The sequence below is a fragment of the Camponotus vicinus genome, unplaced genomic scaffold, assembly GCF_025532165.1.
Source record: "Camponotus vicinus isolate PSW18456_S1 unplaced genomic scaffold, iyCamVici1.0 SCAF_6, whole genome shotgun sequence".
In the NCBI taxonomy this organism is placed as follows: domain Eukaryota; kingdom Metazoa; phylum Arthropoda; class Insecta; order Hymenoptera; family Formicidae; genus Camponotus; species Camponotus vicinus.
Genome location: NW_028141978.1, coordinates 6,795,535 through 6,822,188, shown reverse-complemented (window position 1 = coordinate 6,822,188; position 26,654 = coordinate 6,795,535). Strand labels below are relative to the sequence as shown.

Sequence of the window (26,654 nt, the reverse complement as noted above, 5' to 3'; positions counted from 1 at the left end):
ATATTCAATTGTTTTATATAATTACGAATGATAATGTGACAAATTACGAACAATGAGAAATATACAGAGAACAGCATTACAAATTCTAAAATTATGATAAAATCTCAGATCACGCGATATTATTTTATTATTATATAAAAAGATATGTTGCCCTCTAGTGAATTACAGTACGCAGCCTTACATAATAAACATAGAGGGAGAAATTGTGAGGTTTATAGTTTTATCTATTAACTTTGAAGAGAATATCAAAAATTGAATATCTCTCAATGTGAAATCAATTCAACAATCATTATTTTTAATAGTCATATGCGAATAAATTGATTTTGATAGTTAAGTAACAGCTGTGAATAAATTAAAAATATTTTACATTGATATTAACATGCACAAGAAACATAGAATTACGGAAACCTATGCAACCCTTAAAAAATATAAGTTTTTGCAAAAGAAGAAACATTTGCGGCAGATTTTAATTTATCGTTTAAAGTAAAAAAATTTCTTTTTTGCGCGTATACTCTTCTAGCATTCTCTCTTCCAAATCTAAATTGTATTATATGCACATTTAATAAATCAAATTATATTAACTTAACTATATTTTGCGATACAGTAGTATAAATTATTAAAATTACTTTCTCGTTATTTTCGAAAATTAGATAAAGTCAACACATGCAAGTCAAATAACAATTTAATTTACTAAATAATGACTAAATTAAACGATCAAATGGGAACGATCGCAAAACGTAAATAACGTCTATAAATTTTTAGTGATCGAAACTGCAGTGTAGATAAAGTTATTATCGACAGACGGGAAAAGTTTCATTGATACTGATATGTACGATATTCGCGAAACTACGAGAGATATGGCTGATTACAATATGTCGAAAGTACAGTTCTTCTTTTCTATACTTATAGAATGGCCCCCGCATGATCAACGAAACTCGATTACGCAGGCATATAAATTCCTGATTTTCTATCCGTTAATGTACTCCGAGATCCTCTCGAAAACATTAAACAACAAATTACATACATGCATCGATATCGTTTCGCATAGCGACGAAACGTACGCTTCATATACGTTTGATTCTTTTTCTCTACCAAACGAATCGCAGCTGCTATCGCTATAATCAATGCTACGATTCTACATATTTTATCAACGTAAGAAAAGAGACCGCACGAGAGATTGCTTATAGAAAATTATTTACAATCTTACGGCTTACTTGAATATTTTCTATCGATCTATCTAAATGTTATTCCTGAAAATCGATCATGTAAGTCTGGCTCGTGATTTCGAGCGAATCTAGTCTGCGGAATTCCGCGGACATATGCGGTGGGATCGTATTCGGCGCGATCATATCTCGCAGGGTTCAAACCCAACAGACGCTGACGGACTCGGTGACGGTTTGCGGCGTCCCGCCGAAGCTCGCCCGATGCTGCTTGAAGAGCGCCTGGATTTCAGCCGGTGTGGAGGACCACCGTCTATGTCTGGCCTTGTCGAGAGGCACTTCCGGCAAGCCTACTTCCGTGTGACACCCCTTGACAGGCGTAATCGGCGCGGCCGTCGAAGGCGGCAGACCGACCTCCTGGAAGGAGCTGATCGAGAAGAATCCGCTCTCACCCTCGGCGCTGCTTACCGGGCTGCTGGCCGGCTTTACCTTGGTCTTGCCAGCCAAATTGCCCGGATTAGATTCCTTCTTCTCCAACCGCTTCGCGGTTCGACTGAGAGTCGAGGTTGGCGTGCCATTTGACGTAGTTCCGTTCGATGGTGTGGCAAGTGCGACGGTATCATCCTCCTCGGTCGTTTTCGAACTGCTACTCGAGTTCCAGGAGGCGGTGTCGGGCGATCTTCTTACGCCTGGTACGAAGGCGTGCAGATTTCGAGTAAACTCGGCAACGGGCGGTTTGATAAGGTTTCCCGATCTGTCGTCTTGTTGATCATTGTTGATCGATTCGTTTCCATGACCACTGCCGGGAGCATAGGTGGCTTCCTGCAGCATCGTCGAATTGGCAAAGTTGCCGTTCGGTAAGGATAAAGATGCATCGTGATGACGATGGTCTACTGTCGGGGACGGGGAGGATCCGTTGTCCTCGATCGGCGTCACTCTCGCGAGATCGGGCTCTCGCATCGCCAGCAAGGATTCGACGGTTCTCAGTAACCTGTGCGAAAATATATATTATAATTATAATATTCAATTTAATGCATTAATCTTGATATTGTTTTAATAAAAAGATAACGATATCGACGTACTAGTAATTATTAAAATATTTAATAATGAAAATGACAGGGGATAAATTAATCTGCGGATTTAATGTGGAATTCTTTCAAAATCTTTCACACCTAAACGCCTCCTGGGACAGCTTCTCCGGCGGCACATCGTCCGGATTCAACTCCGTCTGCTTGGGTTCGCGATAAACGACGTTATCGGGAACGTCGTTGGTCTTGTTGAGATCCTGCGATGGCTTGGCACGTGACGATGTGCAGTGCACCGGGTCGTTCCTCCGAAGAACCGACCAGGTAAACTCGCGGAAGCAAATAGCGTTCGGTGAGCTGATCTGCGTGACCGACTTGGCGCGCGTGAACGGCGAGGACGTCGACGAGGAGGACGACGGCGTCGTGGTACCGCGGTTCGGCGACGGATCCGCGTGCACTACCGTGTGCACGCTGCGACTACGAGGCACGCGTCTCTTGTCCTTGGGATTTTCCTTGGTGTAGAGGATCTCCAGGCTCCTGTGCATCCGGCCCAAGAAATGGGCGACCTGCTCCATCGTAGAACGATACATTTGCCTGTTTGATTCAACCTGCGAACAAACGAAAATGATGACAACTTTTCACTCCTGCCATTTTATTACGTTGATTCATTGATATTAATCGAGGAACAAATTTAATTTGAAATTTAAGAGAGAAAGAGAGAGATAAGTGCTGATAAAAATAGTCTCTGAAAATAAGAAAAATTGAAAGAGAAAAAAAGCGGTAAAGACCATATGACGGTTTTTACATTCATGACGATTGGAAAATTAAATCGTAAAATGCGTGCGCGTGAGTTCATTCATAAAATGATAATGAAATAATAAGAAAAGTTCAACTCGACAAAAATCACACGCGAATTATCGAGGGGGAAAACTAGCCGACCGGTTGTTACGTGACGCGATATCGAATAACCGGAGCGAGGTAAACCGGTTGTGATCATCTTATCGGTCGCTTTTTCTTCTTCTTCTTTTTCTTCTAAAGATTTTCAACTTTTCGCGCAATTACGAACCTGTTTGACCTGCCATTGAAGCGTGTCGACTCGCGCTTGAAGAAAGACGTTTTGCAGGAAGGCGCTCTGCAATCTCCGGTTTTCCTTTTTCAGCAATTGGCATTGCTGCAACAAGAAAGAAAAGAACTCGTGTTATTTATACACACACATCCTCGAATCGGATTCTCAGATATTTTGAAATTTGCATCATGATGACCGTATCAACTATGAATAATTTTAAAAATATCCGAGTCTTATATAATATTAATTAAAAAAAAGAATAAATAATAAAAATAAATGAAAATAATTTATAAAAAATTATAAAAAATTTCCCAATTTTCTTAGCGAAAATATTTTTCCGGGGATCTTTTAATATTCCATCTTTAGAAAGAAAATATATTTAGCAATAAATTTCGCGGAGCGGATTTTATGGATTCATTTAGTTGTCTAGTTTCATTTTACTTTGTTAGTAAGAACTCACTCGTTTCTATATTAATAATAATCTGCTGCTTAAATAATAAATTTAGAAAGATGAAATTGATTTTTGAGAAAGCAACAGGTATGGAGATAAGAGACACGGATAAGTCGTAGAGCTACTTTTCTGAAATCATAATTTTAAAGAGGAAATGCGAGAGCTCACGTATATACAAGATAGCGGTCCACGCGCGATAAACGAAATATACCGGATGAACGCGAACGAGGTACAAAATACAGAAAATGCGAGCGTCGATAGCTTCCCGCGATTAATCACGGGACGTGTTGCTGGCATGTGAGCGTGTTATTACAAATTTTACGCTATTCCGCTCATTGCGAAGAGTACTTATGTCGATTAATAACATGTCCGATGTTATAATGGTGGCGTTTTTAAAAGATACTCTACGTTAAACGAGCTATATAATGAGATCTTTGAGCTAATCCATCGCGCGTTGGTTAATTAATTAAATTCAATCGTAATCGACATAGGCCTACAAACCTCCTTCTACTGACTTTCCTGTTTTTTTTTTTTTCAATATATTCGCACTGTGTGAATTTTTAACTGAGATTTAAAAAGAGTATGTCATCTTTTTTTATATGATTTCAAAGTAAATTTTTTCTATCCATACGTCAAATAAATTTTCGCGCGCGATTAATTTTTTTACTTAGTGTTAGTAATTTTTCCATATAAGTCTTGTTACTTATTATTCATACATTATTTTGCAATTATTATATCGTAATTTAATTAGTAGAAATAATATTATCTTTCCATGATAAAATTTATCATAATTTTGCGTGTTGATTCGTGAATTAACTCGACAGTTTCGAGTATTGATAGTTTCGATTTAAATAATATTTCATGTCAAGAGCGATAATTAATAAACCAATTTTTGTCGCTAAAATATCACTGCGCCGATTAATTATCTTTTATAAACGATTAATTACTCTTCTATAGTATATGACTCTTGATCAAGGATCGCCAAACTAGCGGCAAAATGAAAAAATCCGCGAAAGGAGCAGCGATGGCTATTAATATCCGACGAAGCGGCGATTCATTATCCTCGCCGCATAGATTATTATGCAACCTTAACCGAGAGAGACTGGATATTCTCCATCTTGGCGTGGGATATTGGCCGGCGAATAATGTTGTCGAGTTTTCAAGAGAACGATGGTGAACGATCCATAAATCAGAAGCGAGGCATTGAGAAAAGGTCACGAAGGGGAAGCCGGAGCGGATCGTTACGATTTTAAAAGAGGCGCGCTTCATTTTCCACGTTTTCCATGAGCAAGCGACCAACAAAATTATATCTCGTCTCTCGTGACGCTGCGAAAAAATTCCGCTCTTAATCCCCGGATCCTATCATTTTATCCTTCGCATTCCTGTCTTCTTTTTCCACGCCTAATCGATATACCGTGCGTAGTTGTTGGCCGCACGCAATGAGATACCGTGCGATAGCATCCAGCGGAATCTATCGATTCCGCATCTCTCAAAGAATTTAATGAAACCGCCGGCTAAAGTCGAATAGGACGAAGGCAATTTTCTATCTAATTTCGATAGCTATCGCGGGGCACCGCGGCCGAGCATCGGGGAGGATCGTTGTAATTATTAACGGACGGCCGTAGCGTCCTTGGAGGATAGCTCGTTACAAGGATCGTCGTTGATTACATCCTGGAATGTTCGCTTTGGAAGCTCGCAATGGTGCCTTGACACAGTACTGTCTCGCGATATTTCCGATTAATCCAATGAAAAGTCTGTCATCTCGGATTTCGAAAATCTCACAGTGAAGAGAGGGATGAATGAAAGAATCGTAGCGTAATTTTAATTCGTCGCGAACCGCCTTAGATCTCTATCGGAGTACGAGCCGATAAAACGCGCTCCGCCAGAATGCGCGCCGCGTGCGTAAAAACAAACTTTCGTACAAGATTGCACGCGGCATCGCTGAAACGACTAGAAACGAAGGAATAGTGAATAATTCAGGCAGTGACCGTAGCGAGTGACGTCACGATAGAGTATTCAGCCGGTGGACTGTTCAGGCTGAGCGACCATGCGTGACCCCATCCGCTCGGCCGCCGCCGATGAAAATTTCAGCTTTCCGTAAATATACCCTCACGCACTCGCATCAGCAAGAAACGGCGGAGGAATCACCGATTAAGGGAAAAAAATTTGGACAAACTTTCGCTTTTATTACGAGATCTCTAGACTTTTTCCAACCTTGGTCGTTTCTCGATTGCATCTGATGTTTGAGTTATTCCTCGGAGAACAGATTTTAAAGTTTATCTTTGTCTATCTTTGTTACACTTGTGCCGTAATAGCGTTTAGTTTCAACATTTAGTCTTTTGTATTTACAAAGGGGACGTATCCTTGTCGCGAAAATCTGATCTAGACGCGATTCTCTCTCGTGGACGTACGGGTCTTTCAACATCTTTCATCCTGGCCTCGTTATCAGTCGGAGGCCATCACCGGATATCTCGCAATAAACACCGTCTTTTCCCCGCTATTGTATGGAAATGCTAGGTCTCTCTCGCCATGTGTTCCTCGTGCGTAGTCTACCTGTCTGCAATTACAAAGAACGGCCGAATACAAGTCGAAATACGACAGTCATTAGCGTCGACATCGAACCGCCATTGTTCCGATATTCGTATCGTTCTTTAAATAGTTCAACGTCAATGTCAACCGTTTGTCGGGTTCGATTAAAAGCTTTGGCATTCAAGATTTTATCTTTCCCGCACTTCCGCTCTTTTGTCATTATTCAATCGTTCGATGAAGATTTATAGGAAATAGTTAATTAAAAAATACTCAAAAAATCTGTCTCATTTTTCATATATAGGATAACAATATTTACAATTAAAAATTATAAAGAAAAAAATGTTTTACTGCAAAAGACAGGATTTGATGAAAACACATTTTCAAATCTATCATTCCCAACATAATTACTTTTTGAAAGAAGTTTCCATTGAATTTTTTGCCTCTCAAAGACAGTTTAATTAATTAATATCCATCTCTCTTTTACATTCTTGAGGTTCATTAGATTTAATTAAGTCTTAATTAAGATGTACATAGTTGTAAGTTCGCGTTCCTCGAATCTATCCTTTTTTCGCGTTCGGATGAAACGATCGTTCAAATTGCATCGCTCCTTTCACTTATTACCGCGAGCAGCGGATGCCTTCGCGACCCACGCGCGAAACAAGAACGCATTCGCGTCATGCAAATCGGGGGATCGTCGATTTTTCTCCGCTCGTTCGAAAAGTTTATCCAACTTGTCCAATGCGTGAGAACCGCGCTTACTAATCCATTGGGCACTCGTCATTAAGATTTAACGTCAAGTTTCACCTTACGTGGGAGATTTTCACACGCGGAAGGATATACGCACTGAAAGTAGCGCGGAATATTTATCACGTGCGTTGGCGTAGATATTCGTTCCCGGTTGCGTGAAGATTAATTTGTAATTTATACAAATATTACACATACACGCACAAACACACGGAAAGTATACTACTTATATTTCTCGGAAGTTCATTATTTAGAAAAAAAACATATGCTGTGAAACTATTCCAGCTGCTCATGGTATAAGTGAACGCTTCGAGCCATATTTCGCTTTTCTCAACTTCCGTTTATATTCTCGGAGGCTTGGCATCTTTGCCGGAATGTCTGAAAAAGAAATTGATGAAATTTTTCAACTACTGGACATAGTCGTTGCAGATATCAAATCACGGAAGGTCCACCGCGAGTATAACGGTAGTGGTTTCGCGGATTAATTCCTAATTTCGTACGGCTATTATTGTAATTGAAGTGAAATTGCCTCGTAAAATACATATTCTCCTTCCATCCTCTGTAGCAGCCAGAAGATGTTGAATGCATTCGGTTTTCATTAAGCACCGTGCTCCGAAAGGAGCTTGATTCTTTAAGCATCAACTTAAAAAAAAAATGAGAAAGCTTTACGAAGGACGAGTCTTGAGAGAAGCAGGAAAGAGAAGGAGAGAGAAATAGAGAAGGGTAAATCTCGCACGAAGAATCCTTCGAGATTAATTTGTGCGTGCGTGGACTCGTTTGCGCCATCATAAATATTCCGGCTACGCCTGTTCTGGGCGATGCGTGTAAGACTGCAGCTCCTCGCATTGGGACTCGATGATTTGCCTTACGATCTATCTCTATCCATTATCCAATTAATTCATTCATTTTGCGCTCCGAGAGCTTATAAACACCGCCTCGCATTTATATACACCACCGTCGAAGAGATAGAGAAAGAGAGAGAGGATCGCGAAAGCATTACTCTTACATTTAATAACGTTGTTGATTCTTATTGAAGGCGGGATTAATATTAAACACGCCATTATTTATAGATTAACCGAGAGAATTTATTGCTAACTTAATTAAACGTAGCAATTACGTTGTGTCAATTATATGCTTGAAAGGTATCGCGATAGAATCAGAAAAAAGTCGCGTTCTGTTACGATCGACAAAATATTTTACTATAAATAGATGCTGTTTAATTTATCATTTTTATAAAAACATGTCTTATGCATGGGCAATAATTTCGGAAATAACGTTAAAATTACAACAGTATTTGCGCGGATATTGGCGTGCACTTTTCTTTCCGAACGAGAAAAGAGCGAAAGAGAATGAGACGAGACTAATGAGAAAAAACTTCGGTACCGTACGAAACGGTTTCTAAACAACATTGAGAGAACGAGTTCACAGCGACGAGCGGCAGTCGTTAACCCGCAAAGAGCTTGACGTAGGAGGGTATGAATGGGAATTTACAAATAATAACAGATTGCGAGATAAAGATTGTACAAAGACAATCGCGCGATTAAAAGCCGGAATGCACGCGCTCGAGCGTGACTAGAACGTTTTGTACGAACAATGATAGAAATACTTGTGACGTAAATAATGTTGAAATAATGTTAATAAAATGCAACATAATACGTCATACATATAGAGAACGAAGCTAAATCGACTTTAAATCCGATAAGAAACGCATGAAACGTGTAAAATAACGCATAAAGTTTAAAACGTTTGATCCAACAAATATTTGATGTGTGTCAATTTAAATCACATTATTATGACACGCAAAATATTTAGATAAATTTTTGTAATTTTATAAAAATTAAAATGACATTTTTAAAGCATCGAGGAACACATGTCATATTTTCTGATTTCAACATTGCAAGTAAATTTTACAAATACTATGAGAAAGTATAAATTATATAAAGTTAAATCAAATTGCCTCCACATTAACTAAATTCTATGTGTTGCAAATGCTTCTTATATACATTCTCCGTTTTTTTCTCGCGCGTTTGGCTTTCGCCGTATGTGAGAGCTCCTGGCTGCGACACAAATTGCTTTTCTATTGTCTATATTAATGATTATTTTCACCTGGAGATCGAAATCCATGGATAATTATGATCCACCTAGATCTTTCATTATTCCCTAGAAAGGGTTATTGTCAAGTAGTGAAACGGGATATAATTAATCCACTATTTTACTTTATAATAGTCTCCGTTCAAATAACCAAACGAACAGATCTTCAACAATTGTTATCCTTGTTCCTTTGTACGATATATAGATTGTGAGAATCAGTGATCAATACTTTCATCGCCCATTTCTTTCATGAAATTGACGAAAGGAGTTTAAAAAGCTTTCGAAAATACTTTCCGATAGGTAATTGCAATGTCTAGCAATGTGTCTGCCCCTTCGTAGGTGTTTTCTACTGGAATTTTTGGAATGCGAGAAAGACACACAAGAGACGCATAAAATCGAAAGCTTTTTCGATCATTTATATTTTTTAAATAATAAATTGAAGAGAATTATATTTTGAATTTATCTAATCATTGCTCGACCGACAAGCATTCTTACAATCATTGCGAAGAAACGATGACAAAGCAACGCGAAAACGGAACGAGAGAGGAAATGACAGAAGGAGAGCGAGAAAAAGAAGGGAGGAGGGAAGACTAGAGGGAGGCTCTTGGCATTCCAATAAAATGAGAAACGATTTCTCCCAACGAAACACCGTCTGCGAGTTAGCCTTCTCCATCCATTCAGCTGGAATGCGCCGAAAATAGGTTGAGTCTGGGCGCCATTTTGCAGCCGTCAGAGTTTGCCGGCGCGCGAGTTTTTGCCCTCACCCCCTCTTCTCTTGTACAAGAGCTATGAGAATCCTCTCACAAGTTTATCAACTTGTGAGACCGCGCTCGCGAGAGCGACGCGCATATTAAACACCGCTACTTGTACAGTTATATCGCGCGTTACGTGTCGCGATTGTGTGGGATTTCGTACAAGGGCTACTCGACGATGTAGACGCACGAAACGCGTCGAATCCCCGAAACCCGCCCGTCTACGCGACCTGAGAATCACACCCGCGTAACAATGCGATCCTCTCGCACAATAGCTACAAAGTTTGTAGCGCCGGCGCCACGCGTTGCATACAAATCGTCGCTCGGTGACTCATGGCGCGAGTCTCCGTGAATCTCCTCCGAAACGACTAACGGCGTCTGTATGCGTCGGGATTATTATCCCTCCCTCTGTTCCGACAGAGTAGCAGCTGCATATGAAGCGCGACGATGCGATTAGTGCCGCGCATTTTCTAAATGCAATTTTCACTTCTCCACAGTGTAGCGAGTTTATTAAAAAATGGGTGAATCAATTAGGAATTTATCTCGCGCGGAGTTAGAGAGAGAGAGAAAAAAAGAGAAAGAGAATCCTGGTTCTATTTTCTAATGTGAAATAAATAAATTGTCTCTTCCGTGCGGGAGATTTCAATTCTTTTGTAGAGAAAGAAATTTAAGAAATTAATTTGTACAGATATGCATAAATTTCGAAGTAACATTTTAAAATTCGGAATTTTTTTTTTTTTTGATGTTTCGTCGCGTTTAAAAAGCAAAAGAGGGTATTTTTTTGTACGAAAAGTAGAATGCGACAATGCAATTTCCGACGCGAGTCCGCGCGACGCGTAACAATGGCGGTAGCGATATGACGCCGAGCGTTATGATGCACCTCGCGTGCATTCGAGGCGCATACACGCGTGTCATAACGCGGATCCGAAAATAAGTCGTCGGCTTTCACGAATAGTTCATACCATCGCCATTCATGAGTTGGCCGGCGGATTTGTACGCACGATGGAGCGTCGCACCGAAAAGTGTCGGTGGCATTAAGCGAAGTTTCAAGGGTAGGAAGGGAAACGAGGGACGGCGACGGTTAGGTCGGTCACGCCTCGTGGATGGCATCTGCCGCAAAGGCAGGAAAGAGACGGGGAAATAAAAACGCGACGGCGACTCTCGGGACGAGGGAAGTACGCGCGACGGAGAATGAAATAAAAGATGCGGACCTCGCGTTCTTCCAAGTTCTTCGGCGAATTAAAAAGCAAATGCAAATAGCGGTGTGATATCTGGAGCGCGAAACGAGGTGGACAAATCGCCGTCGTTATGCTATCTATGGAGGTAACAATTTATTCGCTAGTTTGGATCAATCTGTGCACGATTTTCGAAATATTGCGTAACGAGCGAATGGCCGGCACCGTTAAACAACGAAACGATTTGAACTATTTTGTCCTTCTTTGATCATTTCGGAAAATTTGCCGTGATACCGATTGAGCGACGAGAGAGCGCCGGCGAGATCCTCGACGTTCATTAAAGAAACGATCGATCTGCCATTTGAATAGCGTTCAGATGACTCATTTCGATCATCATCGCGAGAGATCATTGCGCGGACATACACATACGCTAATCAGAGCGTGCGATTAGAGACTGCGCTCCGCACAATTGTGGCGTTGTGTTGCTCGGCACGCTCTTCTTTTGGCCGGATCTCAAAGTGAGCGCTTCGCTGCCGGAACTCCTCTAGACGCACATCAGTGGAATTATTCTTACAACGTTGCAACATTATTTTTTAAAAGTTTACGCGAAAAATAAAAAAATTGGTCGAAAAATCAATTTCTCCAACCGGCATAAATAATGCTTCCGCAAAGACAAGACTTGCTTTGTCGCTTAAACTCTAATAATTTTTTTACTATTTGATAGTTTATTTTAAATATTCTCATTTTCGAATTATAAGAAAACATTAGTGATGTGAAATAACATATTAAATAATAATAATAATAAAAAATTCGGATATATTAAATAGATTAGCCAGTTGATTCTATCTATTCGGATCCGACGATGAAGCTGATTGAGTAAATTTCCGGCTATCCGAATGACGGTGGCACCCGCATTAAATTCTCCGGGCCATTAAAAAGAATTTCTCAGACTACATTTAGAACTTAGTCCGTATTCATCTGGGTCAGCAGTCGAAGAACTCCTCACGCTTGTGTCATCCATCTAGATGCGTTCAACGGCTTCCTTTGTCGCTACCGGAACTGTCGTTAGAACTACGGATAGGATAAAATCTCTCGTATAACTCGCTATGACATAATCTCCCTTGAATGTATAAAATCGAGAGATTTACCGTCGAGATTTTCATCAACAAACGAATGTTTACATGTCGTTTCTGTAAACATCAGTCTCACGGCTAATTTTGTTCAGTTTAATTAATCCTAAGTTAACGACACACGCTGCATTCTTTTTAAAATATAGTTCTATCTATAACATTGGCAAAGAAAAAAAAAAAGAATTTTGTTGACCAACATTGCCATGAATCTATGTGAATGCAACTGATTCAAAGCCTCTCTTCCAAAGGAAAAAAAAGGATCAAATTAAAACTCCAGCTTGAACTTTATGACCGCGTGATGCCAAGCATGTAAACTAACGTGAATGAGATATATTCTTGGGAAATGGAAAATTTATTACGTATTAAGAACGGGAGAGAAGCTTACGAAATCGACCCAAGTAGAGAGAAAGAACGAAAGACAGAACGGCGCGCCTTAATCTCATTTATTACACAATACATACAGATTCCGATCGTACATATATATACACAAACATTTCTATTCGCATCCACAGAGTACGAGTATCGAAAACGCCCTGCAAGAAGACGGAGCGGTCGTGATCGCATAACGTCTCGGCGTTTCGTATCGTCGAGATTCTCGCTGCGTCGCAAGAGATCGGATTCTCCCAGCTCGGATATTACATATTACGACTGTTGGACCGTGAACCTGCACACCTGCGTGTGATATTACATACTGGCCGAGCGGGTATGGCATTCGCAATATCCGGTCTTTCGATCCACGGGACAAGGACCTATTCGCGAGATCGGCAGAATCCTTTAATTTTATTGGACTTTTACAATTTTTCTTCCGCATCTCCCGCGTATGTACCAAAGATTTACTTTACATACGGGGCTTTTTTGGAGAAAAAAAGAACAAACTTTTAATCATATGTCTTATAAAGGTTTATCAAGTTATATGTGAAAAAAATTGAGCGATACGCAAGTGTCCGGCTGCCGTTTTTCTCTACGCATCGTTCAGTTCGTGAGAGCAGAAAGCGCGTAAAGGTCGTAAGAAGGCAATTGCTCGTATGTATGTGTGTGTATATATATATCCATAATCGCGAAATTCGGTGTCCATGAAAGCGTCAAGCCGCTTACAGGAGGACAAGATTGCACCGAGAAATCGCTTGTGCCGGTGACCAAATAATCGTAGGGGCATTCTCCTTGATCCGATTCCCAGCAACATCCCATAAAAGACCTCCTGCGTTTACATTTGCATGCGCTCTTGCTTTCACATCGCGGCTTGGCTTCGCTCGTAACCATGCACGGTCATTAATTCGCGAACATTTAAAGGAAATAAAATCTTTGGTCGAGGAAAAAAGCGATCTACACGACCGCAAATGACTTTTTGAAAAAAAAGATGTTAAACTTTCCCGATACAAATCGATATTTTATTACAATCATTTATTTCGTTACAATCAAAAGGAAGTACTTGAGTCATATTAAATATCGTTTTTTATGGGGATTAAGTTCTTTTTCTTTGCACACATAATTTTAACAATTTTTTGTACGTTAAAACGCTGTGTCAGGCAATTCTTTAAAAAATCCATACAATTCACTTGACTACCCTTGTAACTCTTAATTATCGATTGCACAATATAGTTGTCTCCGCGTTGCCAGGCACGTCAGATTATACTTTACGATAGTCCCTCGCGCGCGCGCGATGACTCAGCCTCGGCAGAAAATCAGACAGCATGCAGAAAGCCGGAGAGAGAACGTGTATGCAAGTTCGCATATTGAATCGCGTTTGAGCCGCCGAGAACGCCGGGGCGCACGTTAAACGGACCTTAATTGATGCACGGCGTGCGCTTAATTAAGGGATACGGCGCGCGATGTTAATTGCGACGAACTGTGTCAATAGCCAGTCGCCGTCTCGTGGTTCAGGGGTGGCGTGCGTCCGATAAATTAATGATGACAATTATTAGATTAACGACGTCCTGCCCGGCCTTGGCTACGATGTGTAATTAGGATGATCAACCGAACGCGACCTTTATTCTCGCGCCGTGAGTTGTCGACACATCGCACGCTAACTAGTTGATCCGAGCTGCACTCGACAGATGTGCACGATGGCTTCTCGTAAACTGAAATTGATCATTTCGCGAAGCATGGCGAAGAAAAGTGTTGAAAAGAATTATACGCGATACAGTTTGCCAAATGTACGTCGAAACAAAATATGATGAAATTCACTCTCAAGTTAGATTATTATAATCTCCTCGTCTAAAGTTGGATTAAAAATTATTTTTAGTAATTTTTTCTTTGAAAAATTCCCCGATAGTCTCACAATCGATATGCATATAAAAAAGTCGATCGATATCCTGATATTTTCGAGGACAAATTTACTCCACGATCGCGCGGAATTCGTGTACGAGAGGAAATGACGTGGAGCATCCTGCTATCACCCTGCTAAGCTGTTTCCAGACGCAAGCGAGCGTGGCGAAATTCTCCAATGGATAAATCCCGGCGTGAAACCATATCCGCGCGGTTTTAGCAGACTCATAAAACGCCCGGGAATTCGCAGGATCGATGGATCAGACGGAGCGTGATGGAGAGAGAGAGAGAGAGAGAGAGAGAGAGACACAGCGAGTTATTCCGGCGATATATCGGACGCGCTAGCTGGCTAGGGGGATCGAAAAGGGAGCAAAAAGGGGTTTGAATCTCGAGACTTTGGACGATGAGGAACGTAGGAGAACCAAGGGGACGTGGAAGGAGACGCTCAAGGCCGTACTAGAGCCGGAAATAGATCGCTCTTTTATATCCTCTTTGTCGTATATATATCCTCTTTGTGCGTATCGCACGCGATAAATGAGATCGGGAAAACCGATGCACGATCCGACATATATAATATGATCGTCGATTCATAGATTAAGAATCGGCGCTATTTTTACCGCGACCGCTTACTTCGACTTTAATTACTGCTCGCGTATGAAAGCGATTATTATTATTGTTATTGTTACGTTGGGAGATTGCAATGAATTGCTAGTTTCGAGACGTCTTTGTGGGCGCGTCAACATTAATAGCCCAGTAACTGAATGGGAAAGTGCCTCCTCTATTGCAAAGTTCCCGCTTTTGATAAATATTTCAATATGCAATTTTTGATTAATGACGTGCGGTTGAATCGCACAGATTGTACAATATATATGTATATATTCGTTCGATGCAATAGCTGTACACATTTATGCGGCATATCACGTATGAACATATGGCGTACATAAATATCAAGTTTCATTAATTTCTTTTAGAAAATATTTAAAAATTTTCTTTCAAGTACGTATGATTCAAAAATATGATAATTGACTGAATAAATTTCCACTTATTTATTATTATTATTCGAGGATGCCTTAAAGTTTATCTGCAAAATCCGCAAGAGACGGCTTATGTTTCTAGCGGACTTCACAATGATGCCGGAAACGTTTGATTAACAGTTTACTCATTATCGAATATGAGATAAGCGGCAGGCAAGAGGTGAGGTTACCTACTTGACCAGCGCTCTGGAATAATGATTGTCCTGCGAGAGGACGCGCGCCGGCAGACGAATTATTATATGCACGACGACGATGAGACACACGGCTATCCGAGTCGGCTTATTACAAAACGCACCGTTACGTGCGTGTACGCAGAATTATAGGTGAGATTGGACGCTGTTCGCTGCATTCGGCTTTCACTCGTACACGTTTGAAGCGGCTGCTGAAAAAATCCTTCGCGACTCTCTTACGCCGATCGCTCCTTTTGGTCATCTTTACCATTTGTTTTTGAATGATGAAGATGACTTTTTTTTATCGTTAAAATTTTAGCACCGATATTACAAATGGTTTGAAGAAATGAAGAAGCGAGGGATATATATAGGAGCACTAGTGGATCCTGGGGGGGGGGGTTTGGGATTAAGCCCCCCCCCTTGCAAATTAAAAGAAATTAATTTTGATGAATCCGTTTAAAAAAATATAATATAATGAAAATATAATGAATTAGCTAAACAGAACTTGAGGGGATTTATTTAAATAATAAAGAAAAAATATATAAAAAATAAAAAAATATGTAAAAAATAAAAAATTTTAAAAATTAAAAAAAATTTTTTTTTTAAGTAAAAATGGGATTAGAAGTTTCATCACGTTTTCGTCGTTGATCCTGAAGTAAAAGCTAATTGTAAGCATGAAACCAAAAATATTAAATCAAATAATTTTGCAGAAACCCCTTCCCATTATCGATGTCAGGATTCGCTAGTGTATAGGAGAGATATAATTTTGATTTACTCGCGAAGGATTCGAAAGAATTTCAAGTTCCCCTGATGATTTATGTCCCTCAGGATGCCTGGTTTAACTGCCTGCAGGTAATTTTACGCCTCGCGTCTATTTTGACGACTGTAGGGGTCAATAACACACGATGAGGATCTTCTCTCGCGTTCTCGTCCGCGCGAAAAACTTCCTCGCCTCTCTCAGTCAGTGGTACTCATTAGTCTCAGAATATTACTTATGATGAATTCGCAATCGCCAGCTTTCGTAAACGGCGCGCGGCCGCGAATGTCTCTGTTGCATCGAGGAGTTACTTATGTACGTACGTGGTTCGATTGCGCGAGGTCACCCGGCAATTAGGCACACCGGCGATCGGTTATGGCAATTGATCTTGATGGCCATGGAGAATTTGCGCGCGCTCATAAAAATTAAGGAATCCGATGACTCACGCCGTTTTTACCTTCGTTCTTATCATCGAGGTGCCTTCGATCGCCGTCTCGCGCGAAAGTAACCGACTTATTTGGCGAACAGCGCGATTCGATTCAATCTTGATCGACCGATTCGTGACTACTCTGGCAATCGCCTCTTTATTGGTCGTAAAGCGGCCGTAATTTTAATCTCTCTCGTTCTCTATATTGCGATAGATCATTCGATAACCCGGCAACTCTCAAGCAAAGAGTCGTATGAATTCTTCGCGAAGGAAAGAAGTAGATTTGCATCGCATTTTACATTTTACTATTTAATTGTATGTAAAATATGAAATAATTTCAGTGTGAAAAATTCGCAAGAGTACAGGTTGTTGATTAAATTAACATCACATTTGTAAACTCTTACGATGATTATAATTAAAATGCTGCTTTTTGAATCCCTCAATTTTCTAATTATTCCCCCGAGGGTCAAAGGGCGCAATGAAAATCGCGAGAGCGGCAAAGATATTACAGACGCGTCACGGATCATAATTATGGAGATGCAAATTGGATGTCAACGTGATGCTATATATCACAACTTCCTTGACAGTCATGGTGGTTGGCATTTAAAGATTCTCTCCCTCATTATCGCGCGTCGGCCGCTCGTCAACGTGAAAACAAAGGAACACGAAGGAGAGCCGCGCTTTGATTCTCGAGATATAAAAGTGAAACGAATGAGGCAGCCCTTAGGCTAATGCGATATCTCAGTTCGTAATCGAGAAACGGCTGGCTTAATCCGAATATAAAATATAACCAGAATTATTGTTTCGAAACAGTTATTTTAAGATACCTGTTAATACTCTCTAGGTATACTAATTTATGAAATTATTATATATTATGACAAATTAATATTAAAAAAAGGTGTAGCAATATAATTTAGTTTAATAATAGATAAAAATTTTTATTTTATTAATTTTTTTAAGAGTCAAAGTCACGTTCAAAAAAATGTGTTATATTCTTACTTTTTTTTCTAATAAACACACGGTAAATTAATATTGCGACAAATTGGTACGATCTGCATGTGTACGCTGATGCTCGAAAATGTTGTCAACAAAAGAAACAGAGAGACAGGGCTGCCGGAATGTGTGCACGCAGGAATGTACACGGTTAATGCATGTTGTACGTGCTCGCGAAGGTGCGTATTTCGTGGATAGAGGCAACCGGAAGAGGCTGAGGGCACCCGAGTGGAACGAGGCTCGACGGTGCAGAGAGGAGTAATGACACTGCGGTGTAAGTAATCGTCAAATAAGGGCCTTCCTAAGCAGGAACGCAGTTAATAAGGCGTATATAATTTTATAAGGTGTTTTTTGGAATTCCGAAACGTCAAATTTGAAACAGAATTATAGACTCCGCTCGTTTATCCGGAACCCTTCGATTAAGAAAAGAAAAACGTGCTTTACGTTACGTGCTCAACTTGACTGGACGTGACGGATTAGCTAGACTTTGACGTTGACGGTAGATCATTTTTCATCAAGCAGACGAAGAGAGAACTAGCGAAATGCTCGCTATAATCTTGGCGGACTAGATCGCGCGGATCATTGAACTGCGTTTTATGACCGCAATAATATACGAAGTGATGTAACGTTAAATCAGTTTGTCCGCCGTAATTTCTCGCGAATATTGAGAATGAGTTCGCGTACGCACACAAATTTTCCATTTTACATTCGCATAATGTCTTACGTCATGGAGCCAAAATTGTATCGCGTATCGCGCGCTGAAACACAGGAAGGATTAGTATATATTTATCCGGCATGTGTGACCTGACTATTCCAGGAATTTAATTTACATATTTAGATGAGATAAATGCTCTCATAGAAATCTTGGCGAAAAGCGCGAGTGACTTCCCGTTTCTACCGTTTCTATCTTCAGGAAAGATCATGTATATTCTGAGAAAGAGTAAATTCTTCCTCATTCATTTGCTTTATTACGTTATAGAAAAATACACGGGCGATGCAATTTGTTTCAGACATGTATGAAATGAATATTCATTAAATATCTTCGTTACGTCAAATCTCAATCTTTTCGACCATTATCTCAATCAACAAATGCGCCAATAAAGACAATAAAGATTGAAACGATCTCGAGAAAATGTGCTCGCTTATAAATACACTTTACACGCTGATAAATCCGTTTGATTTTCTCACCAGCTCGTTGCTTATCGTACGCATCGTAATGCACATGTTGTGTACATTAAACAGACTAATATCGGGGAAGAGTAACAGCTCCAATTTACACCGAGTAAGTTTTTCCTCTCACGCTGAGATTGCGCGAGAGCGAGAATCCTCTATAGGAAGCTATAAATTTCTCACATTTTACTTTTATCGAAAAAACTAATTCCCATGTAGCTGTTTATCACGAAGGAAAGTCTACCGGAAAGAATATGGTATCGATTACCTGGCTAATAATATCGCTGGCCTAATTCGTCCCTAGCTCTTTCCAGGTATCGTTTAACCATCTCACGGGTCTACAAGAGTCAAAGTGATCTACATTCGACCTATTTCTTTCCCCACATATTTTAACCATGTGAAAACATCACTCGGACGAGTTTAGCGAGTCGTGGGAGTGACTAACAATAAGTTCGAAGGCAGCGTGGCCAATCTCACCTAATTCTGAAACACGCGACAAGAGAGGAGCGATGGAATTAAAATTAACCTTTTGCCGGAGAGAACGACGGATGACCCACGAGTCGTTATTTTTACGCGCATCTTCCGGATGTGCTCCGCGTTTTCGATTCGATCCGACGACGACTACTCGCTCGAGCAAAATTGCATCGGCGATAACGACGAGTCGCGCTTATCGGTTGTATCAGACGCATGGCAAAGGCCACGAATCGGATTTTACGTGGCTCGGCTTTATCATTATTACATGCAACGATTATGCGGCTACGGCGAGCGGAAGAGCACGTACGGGGCTCAGACGGAGAAAGAGAGAGGATGAGGGGAAGGCAGAGACTAGCTCGCGCCCGCGCTCGACTCCGCCGCTGGATGCTGCATTCCCGAGAGTGCACTAATGCATGGACTCGGTTATGTAAATAGCCGGCGATCCGGCGAACAAACGCGCCGGGTTAAACGCGCCCGCTCTCGCCGCCATCTCCGTAATATCGAATAACGGTACGCATCGCGGAAAGTGTAACTCCTCCGCGCTGATACCACCTCTCCTCCCGCGTAAAGGCCTAACAATAGTGGTAAATTCCACAATGCAACTGAATGGAACGTGTAATTTTGCCATCGCGATGTCGAGGAAATTCTAGTGCCGCGAGGTAACGATGATTAAATTTGTCGGAGCGTCTCATCGCGTACGAAATAACATTCGAGGGAGGTCGATGCGACTCGTTGCATAGAATCTGCGATCGAATAAATCGAGAAATAATCGTAAAATGAATTAAATCGCATATTTAATGATTTTTAAGACGAATTTTTTATTTGAAGATAAATTTTCTTGCAGAGAACTAAAATAAAACGGTGTGTGTCGAAACTGATACACATCTGATATCATAAAAAACTCGCTTGTATATATTTAAAGCAGGCTTCTCGCATACCGCGTTTCGCAAATTTGCGTTTGCTAAATTTACTCCGTTATATTTATTCGTTTCGTACTTTTACAATCGTGTTTGATCGTCTATTAAGCAAAATCAATATTTCGGCACGTGATTACGATATCTCGCCGTCGTTTCTAGAACGTTAGCATCGCGAGGCGAGAACTTCGTCGGCGCTATAAATGAAATAACACCTCGGTCTGTCCGACAGATTAATCTCTTCCTTTCTTATGAACTTTGCGGCCCGTTCGCATGAATCCACTTCGCGTCGTAAACATCGTATATCTCTGGAAAAGCTTAAACCAATATTGAGAAATGCGTAGCTTCGTTTCTTCTCGGAACGAAGCAACGTAAAAATAGTGACGCCATTAAAAGTCGAGCAAAAGGAAACTAATTGCGCTATTTTACTGTCAGGATTGTCATGAGGTATTTAGTTTACTTAATGGATTTTATTAGGCTTTTAAAAGACAACGGTGAAATATTTATATTCTCCGACAATCAATATGGCTTCCAAGAATTCTAGTGAATAAACGGATTTTATTTTTCTTCTTTTTATCATTCTATATTATCTGTTTTTTTATTATTAGAAATAACTTGATACAAATATGAAAAATTTATTATTTTGCATAAAAACTTTCTACAAACTGAATCAAATTTAATCTAATCTTTATAGTTCAAGTATCGATATTATAATTATAGTAATTCGCATTTGACAATGTTTCGTAATAACATTTTTTTATATATTTTTGAAGAGAATAAAAGACCTCAAACACACATTACGTTCGATTTAACAATATTACACAACATGTAGACGTGGGTGACATAATACGCGAACGCGGAAGGCCAGGAAAATATAAAAAATGTGTTCTCTTTTATAATATCGCGACGCGATGTAGTTGAACCATAGAGACGGATATTGGAAAAAAAACTGATCAAAGGAATCGCGTGATATTGCCTTGATACCGCCAACAAAGCAGTGGACGCGTGCACTTTGCTTTCATTAGCAGCAAGTATGTTGCGACAAACAACAACGTTTTGGGATAAAAGATACGAGAGGTCGCGCGATTAATCCTCGCGCGAGCAACGGGACTCGTTTCTTTACTCCGATTTATTCAACTAATTAGACTCGGCTTCGCGTTCGCTAATTACCGATGAAAATATAATTATCGCAAGAATTTCGAGTCTCCTTTTGTGCGAACGGTGCACAAGGATTACGATTCTTTCGCGAATCGATTCAAAGCAATGAATAAAAAATCCGAAAGGATAAAATAACTTGGAGAGGATTTAAGCTAACACGATGAAATCTGAATTTCTCCAGAGAAGAGTGAATTAGAGAAAAAAATGTATCGAGGGGAAATTCCCCCGTAAAAGGGTTGCATTGTATGTTATCCTTTGTTACAAACCGGTTGCCGCGACGCGATTTCGTAATCGGCAGGAAGGACCCTTCCGGCCCTTACGAAGCTTTCTTGGCCGATCCTATCTTATCCGCGTGACTCGTAAAACGTGCGAAACTGTTGGCGGGGATCAGGAAGGGAATTACGATGCGTGTCGCACCATGATGTATGCATTACACAGGTGTGTAAATGGAAGCGGCAATAAAGTATCCTTAGACAAGCGCTTCTCGAGGGTAGGCAAATAATAGCGTCGTTCTTTAGACGTGCGACTACTTAATTGCATTGCCTACCGTAATAAAAGTTTTCTATAGCGCGCGCACAAAGAGGGTAAAAGAGACTTAATCGTCCCTTTGCGACGATAACGCGCATCACTTTAAGCAGCTCGTGATTTTAATTTTACAGTTGAATCGATCTCTGACGAATCCATTTTGTCTTTTTGTCCAACACGTTGCATATCATACGACAGGATCGTGATTATTTTACGCGAACGCACAAAAGAAACGCAAACGTGTTGCAAACCAAGACATTGGCATTCAACCCTTTTACGTTTCACATGCAACAGGTCATCACGTTTGACCAGAAGGAACAAGGGAGGGGTGATCATTTTCTTGTACCGGCCATGTCCCTGTGTGCGTGCGTGTGAGATCAAAAAAGCAGGATGATGACGTCACACGTAAACTCGCTCCGGTCACTGGCGCGGTCGGACAAACGTGCTACGGTGCACAAACACACGCGCGTGCATTCGGATAGGTTCCACAAAGGCTTACACGGTCCCTCCGACTGATAATAATTACGGGATGGGCTGAAGCGGACTTCCGCTCAAACATACGTACATATACTCGATCTGTGGCGAAGCAGTCGTGTCGCGAGTGCGAACAAAATCACCTACGGATATTTCAAGCTCGACATTTCCCGCGATTCTTTATCGTGCGGATTTTTACCGGAGAATTGGCGTCACGCGTGTCTTACTCGTGATTTCCGATATCCCGATTGATTCGGAATCAAACTAACGTTTTTCTCGCTTTAAATAAAACAGTAGAATAGTACGAGTTTTTCATGACACTTAATTAATCCGTGAGATATCTATTATTTTCTGCGAGTTTTTGCGCTATTATTTATTTGCGCCAATAATTATAAATGTTTTATAGATGAATTGATCTCCTTAATACGGATATTTCAAGCTCGATACTTCCCGCGGTTCTTTATCGTGCGGATTTTTACCGGAGAATTGGCGTCACGCGTATCTTACTCATGATATCTCGATTGATTCGGAATCAAATTAACGTTTTTCTCACTTCAAATGAAACAGTAGAATAATACGAGTTTTTCATGACACTTAATTAATCCGTGAAATATCTATTATTTTCTGGGAGTTTTTGCGCTATTATTTATTTGCGCCAATAATTATAAATGTTTTATAGATAAACTGATCTCCTTAGTACTGAGTAGTTTTATAAATGAACTGATCTCCTTAGTACGGATATTTCAAGTTCGATACTTCCCACGATTCTTTATCGTGCGGATTTTTACCGGAGAATTGGCGTCACGCGTGTCTTACTCGTGATTTCCGATATCCCGATTGATTCGGAATCAAACTAATGTTTTTCTCACTTCAAATGAAACAGTAGAATAGTACGAGTTTTTCATGACACTTAATTAATCCGTGAAATATCTATTATTTTCTGCGAGTTTTTGCGCTATTATTTATTTGCGCCAATAATTATAAATGTTTTATAGATAAACTGATCTCCTTAGTACTGAGTAGTTTTATAAATGAACTGATCTCCTTAGTACGGATATTTCAAGTTCGATACTTCCCACGATTCTTTATCGTGCGGATTTTTACCGGAGAATTGGCGTCACGCGTGTCTTACTCGTGATTTCCGATATCCCGATTGATTCGGAATCAAACTAATGTTTTTCTCACTTTAAATGAAACAGTAGAATAGTACGAGTTTTTCATGACACTTAATTAATCCGTGAAATATCTATTATTTTCTGCGAGTTTTTGCGCTATTATTTATTTGCGCCAATAATTATAAGTATTTTATAGATGAACTTGATCTCTTTAATACTGAAAATCTGAAGCGACTACTGGAGGTACTACTAATAAAGAAAAATGTTATTGACGGGATTAATTATTAATTAATTATTATTAATACACTATTACAATTATTTGTAATTTATTACATGAGATTTCAAATAACGATAGATATATAGTTACTAAACAAGTAGAATCTACGAGGTTCGAAATAGATGGCTCATTACGTAAATATTCGCAACTCGGATCGCAATTACTCCAACATCCCTGACGAGATCCGCTCGCTTCGATATATTAATGGATAATAATGGTAATAGTAGGAAATAAGCATGAAAAAGTATACTATATAGAATTTCAGATAATTTCACGTGGTTTCGAACGATTAGTTACCGTCTGCCCGATCGGAGAATGCTTAACAACGAAATAAAGGCAGGCGGAAATATGGTCTGGTTACTTTCAGCATAAACAGTCATATACATGAAAGAATTCTCTCTCATTTCGATTTATAAAATGCCATGGTTACAAAATACTTAGCCCTTTTCTATCTCATGGTTGAAAGAAAGGAGAATCAGAAGACTGAGATGAAAATCCCGCAGAATTCAATAGGAATTTATTCTCCAAGAGTCAGGAATTCCTAACTAATCCTAACTCTTCAAATTAAAAATTAATATTAAAAAATTCATTCTCTGATTTTTCAAATTTAATTTTTTTAGTTAAGTCTTTTCAATATTTTCATTTTAGTTAAATAATTCCCCAAGTGATTCACAATTATAAAACAGAAAGTGCACATTATGTTGTCTTAGGATTGTCTCCAAAGCATTCTGTTTCTATAAATTGTAGATTTCAGATTGATGAATAATGAAATAAAAATGATAATAATGACAACACATTGAATGATATAAAATATAAAGAAACATATTAGGACAGATGCATACTTCCGAGTTTCTGTTTGGCGGAAACATACATGGAGGATGAATATGCGATAACAAAGCCGACGAGGCATAAAATAAACTCACCTTTCGAAGTTTCTCCAATTCGTTTGCATCTGCAGCTGACTGTGCCGCCTGTCAAGAATAGAAAGTAACAAATTATTTGACAGCCGTCGTATGTATCGCATCGTAAACGAGCATTTTCAACGAGAGTGCGAGCATCCCTTTTTCTTGACTGATTTATCCGTTGCATCTTTCGACATTTAATAGACCCGACACAATGGCGGATACGCCGATAGTATATCTAGGAGAAACACCGTTTATTGTATTTAAATCGACTTACAAAACATGTGCGCACGTTCTAACGCTCGAAGGATTTCATTGCGCTTTGCTACCAATTTCGTAATTAGTCGTAAAACAGAAAGGCACGCACTGTAACCAAGTACACCGCTGTTGCTATCATTATTCTTACAATCTTATATCTTGTATCGTCGTAATTCAAGCGCGATATTAAACTTTGCCTAAGCGATTCCGAATCAAATAAGAATAATCTCCTATGCATGAGAGATTTAATTCCTAGACGAATGTACAGAGAGATTGCAGCTTCCTTTTATAGATTCTTGATCGGGAATAAATTGGATTGAGACTTGCAGAAAATTTGATAAGAAATCTTCAAGCGGATAAAGGCAGTTACGATAATTCATATACATATAATCTATACATTATTTTTTACAAAATTATAATTTTACACTCTCGAATCCTTGATATCAATATCAAATCTCTGATACATGTAGGGTTACTGCAATATCTCTGAGGTGCATGATATTTCGCGTACAAGGTTACCGTTACGATGATTAAAAGAGGAGCACGTTGTGTGAAAGAAAACACTGCAAAACAGTGCAACAGACATTCACCTCATTTTTCGGCTTCGGCTGCTCCCAGAGAGCGGCAGCGTCGTCGTTGACGTTTACCGGCTTGTCGTCCGCGAAATTCACGAGCGAGAAGAAATTGTTCCGGGCGTTGTTGTTGCGATCCTCCCGCTCGTCCACGACGGCGTTATCGAGCAGCTCGTAATCCAAGGACTTGCAGTCGCGGCCACTGCTGATGAAATTGCGCGCGAATGCGCTTTTGAAGAAACGACCGGGTGACACCTCGCTGCCGAGGGCGAATTCCACCTTCGGAGTCTCGGTCGTCATCGCGTCGAGCTGATGATGATTATGATGAATATCTGGGTACGATCGAACGCACAGAGAAGCACTAACAAATGCGCGTATCGCGAAACGCCGCCTCTACATGTGAACAATCGCGTCACGAATCATCGCCGCACAGATTCCCGTCTCGAGGAGAGGAAACAAAACACAACACGACAAATTTTCTCTCCAGTTCAGACGGTTGTTTAAATCGCCCGATTCGACCAACTAGGCGAACAGCGGGAAAAAACCCCAGACGAGACGCGCGATACACCGGTGCGTGTCAAACTGAGCGCCAAAGTCCGCGCGCAGTCCTTTTCTAGTTTCTCCTGCTTCTCCGGCGCGCATGCGGCCCAATCGCGTGACGGCCCGAGAGAATCCGCAACTGTTAGATATTATTCCAAAGAAAACAGAAAAGCTCCTGTTTTCACTCTTGTTAGCATGAGAAAATTTATTTGGACTGAAAAAATGATAAGATTTGGAGACTTCTTTTGAACAACGAAAAAGACAGTTCTTCTCCGAGTATGTTGCTCTCTATAAAAAGAACTTTCTATTTCTTTAGAATTATAATTTTCTTTCGTTTCTCGCATAATTCTGAGTATTATGCCAAGCAAACTTATTTTTCGAAGATCACTATACACGAATGTTTTATATTTTCCAACTATAGGTTTAGGAAAAATGTAGGTGATCAGCTGTCGGGGGTTAACAGCTGGCTAACACCTGGACCTATGGATCCCATAAATGGGATTTAT

The 26,654-nt window shown here is 40.1% G+C and overlaps 2 protein-coding genes across 3 annotated transcripts in view; one reads left to right on the top strand and one right to left on the bottom strand.

The window, feature by feature from the left end:
* Positions 1–26,654, top strand: part of LOC145973151 (uncharacterized) — a 174,525-nt gene that overhangs the window by 94,778 nt on the left and 53,093 nt on the right. The window lies entirely within an intron of this gene.
* LOC145972859 (uncharacterized) lies at positions 5–26,403 on the bottom strand. 2 transcript variants are annotated; one of them, XM_083101871.1, is made up of 5 exons: positions 25,627–26,400; positions 24,800–24,847; positions 3,252–3,356; positions 2,333–2,793; positions 6–2,151 (listed from the first exon to the last, which is right to left on the bottom strand). In XM_083101871.1, exons 1-5 carry the CDS (start codon positions 25,906–25,908, stop codon positions 1,362–1,364), a joined length of 1,686 nt encoding a protein of 561 aa, XP_082957997.1. In that variant the 5' UTR covers positions 25,909–26,400; the 3' UTR covers positions 6–1,361. The 2 variants fall into 2 exon arrangements, with proteins under 2 accessions (XP_082957998.1, XP_082957997.1); XM_083101872.1 differs by lacking the exon at positions 24,800–24,847 and having other exon boundaries at positions 5–2,151; positions 25,627–26,403.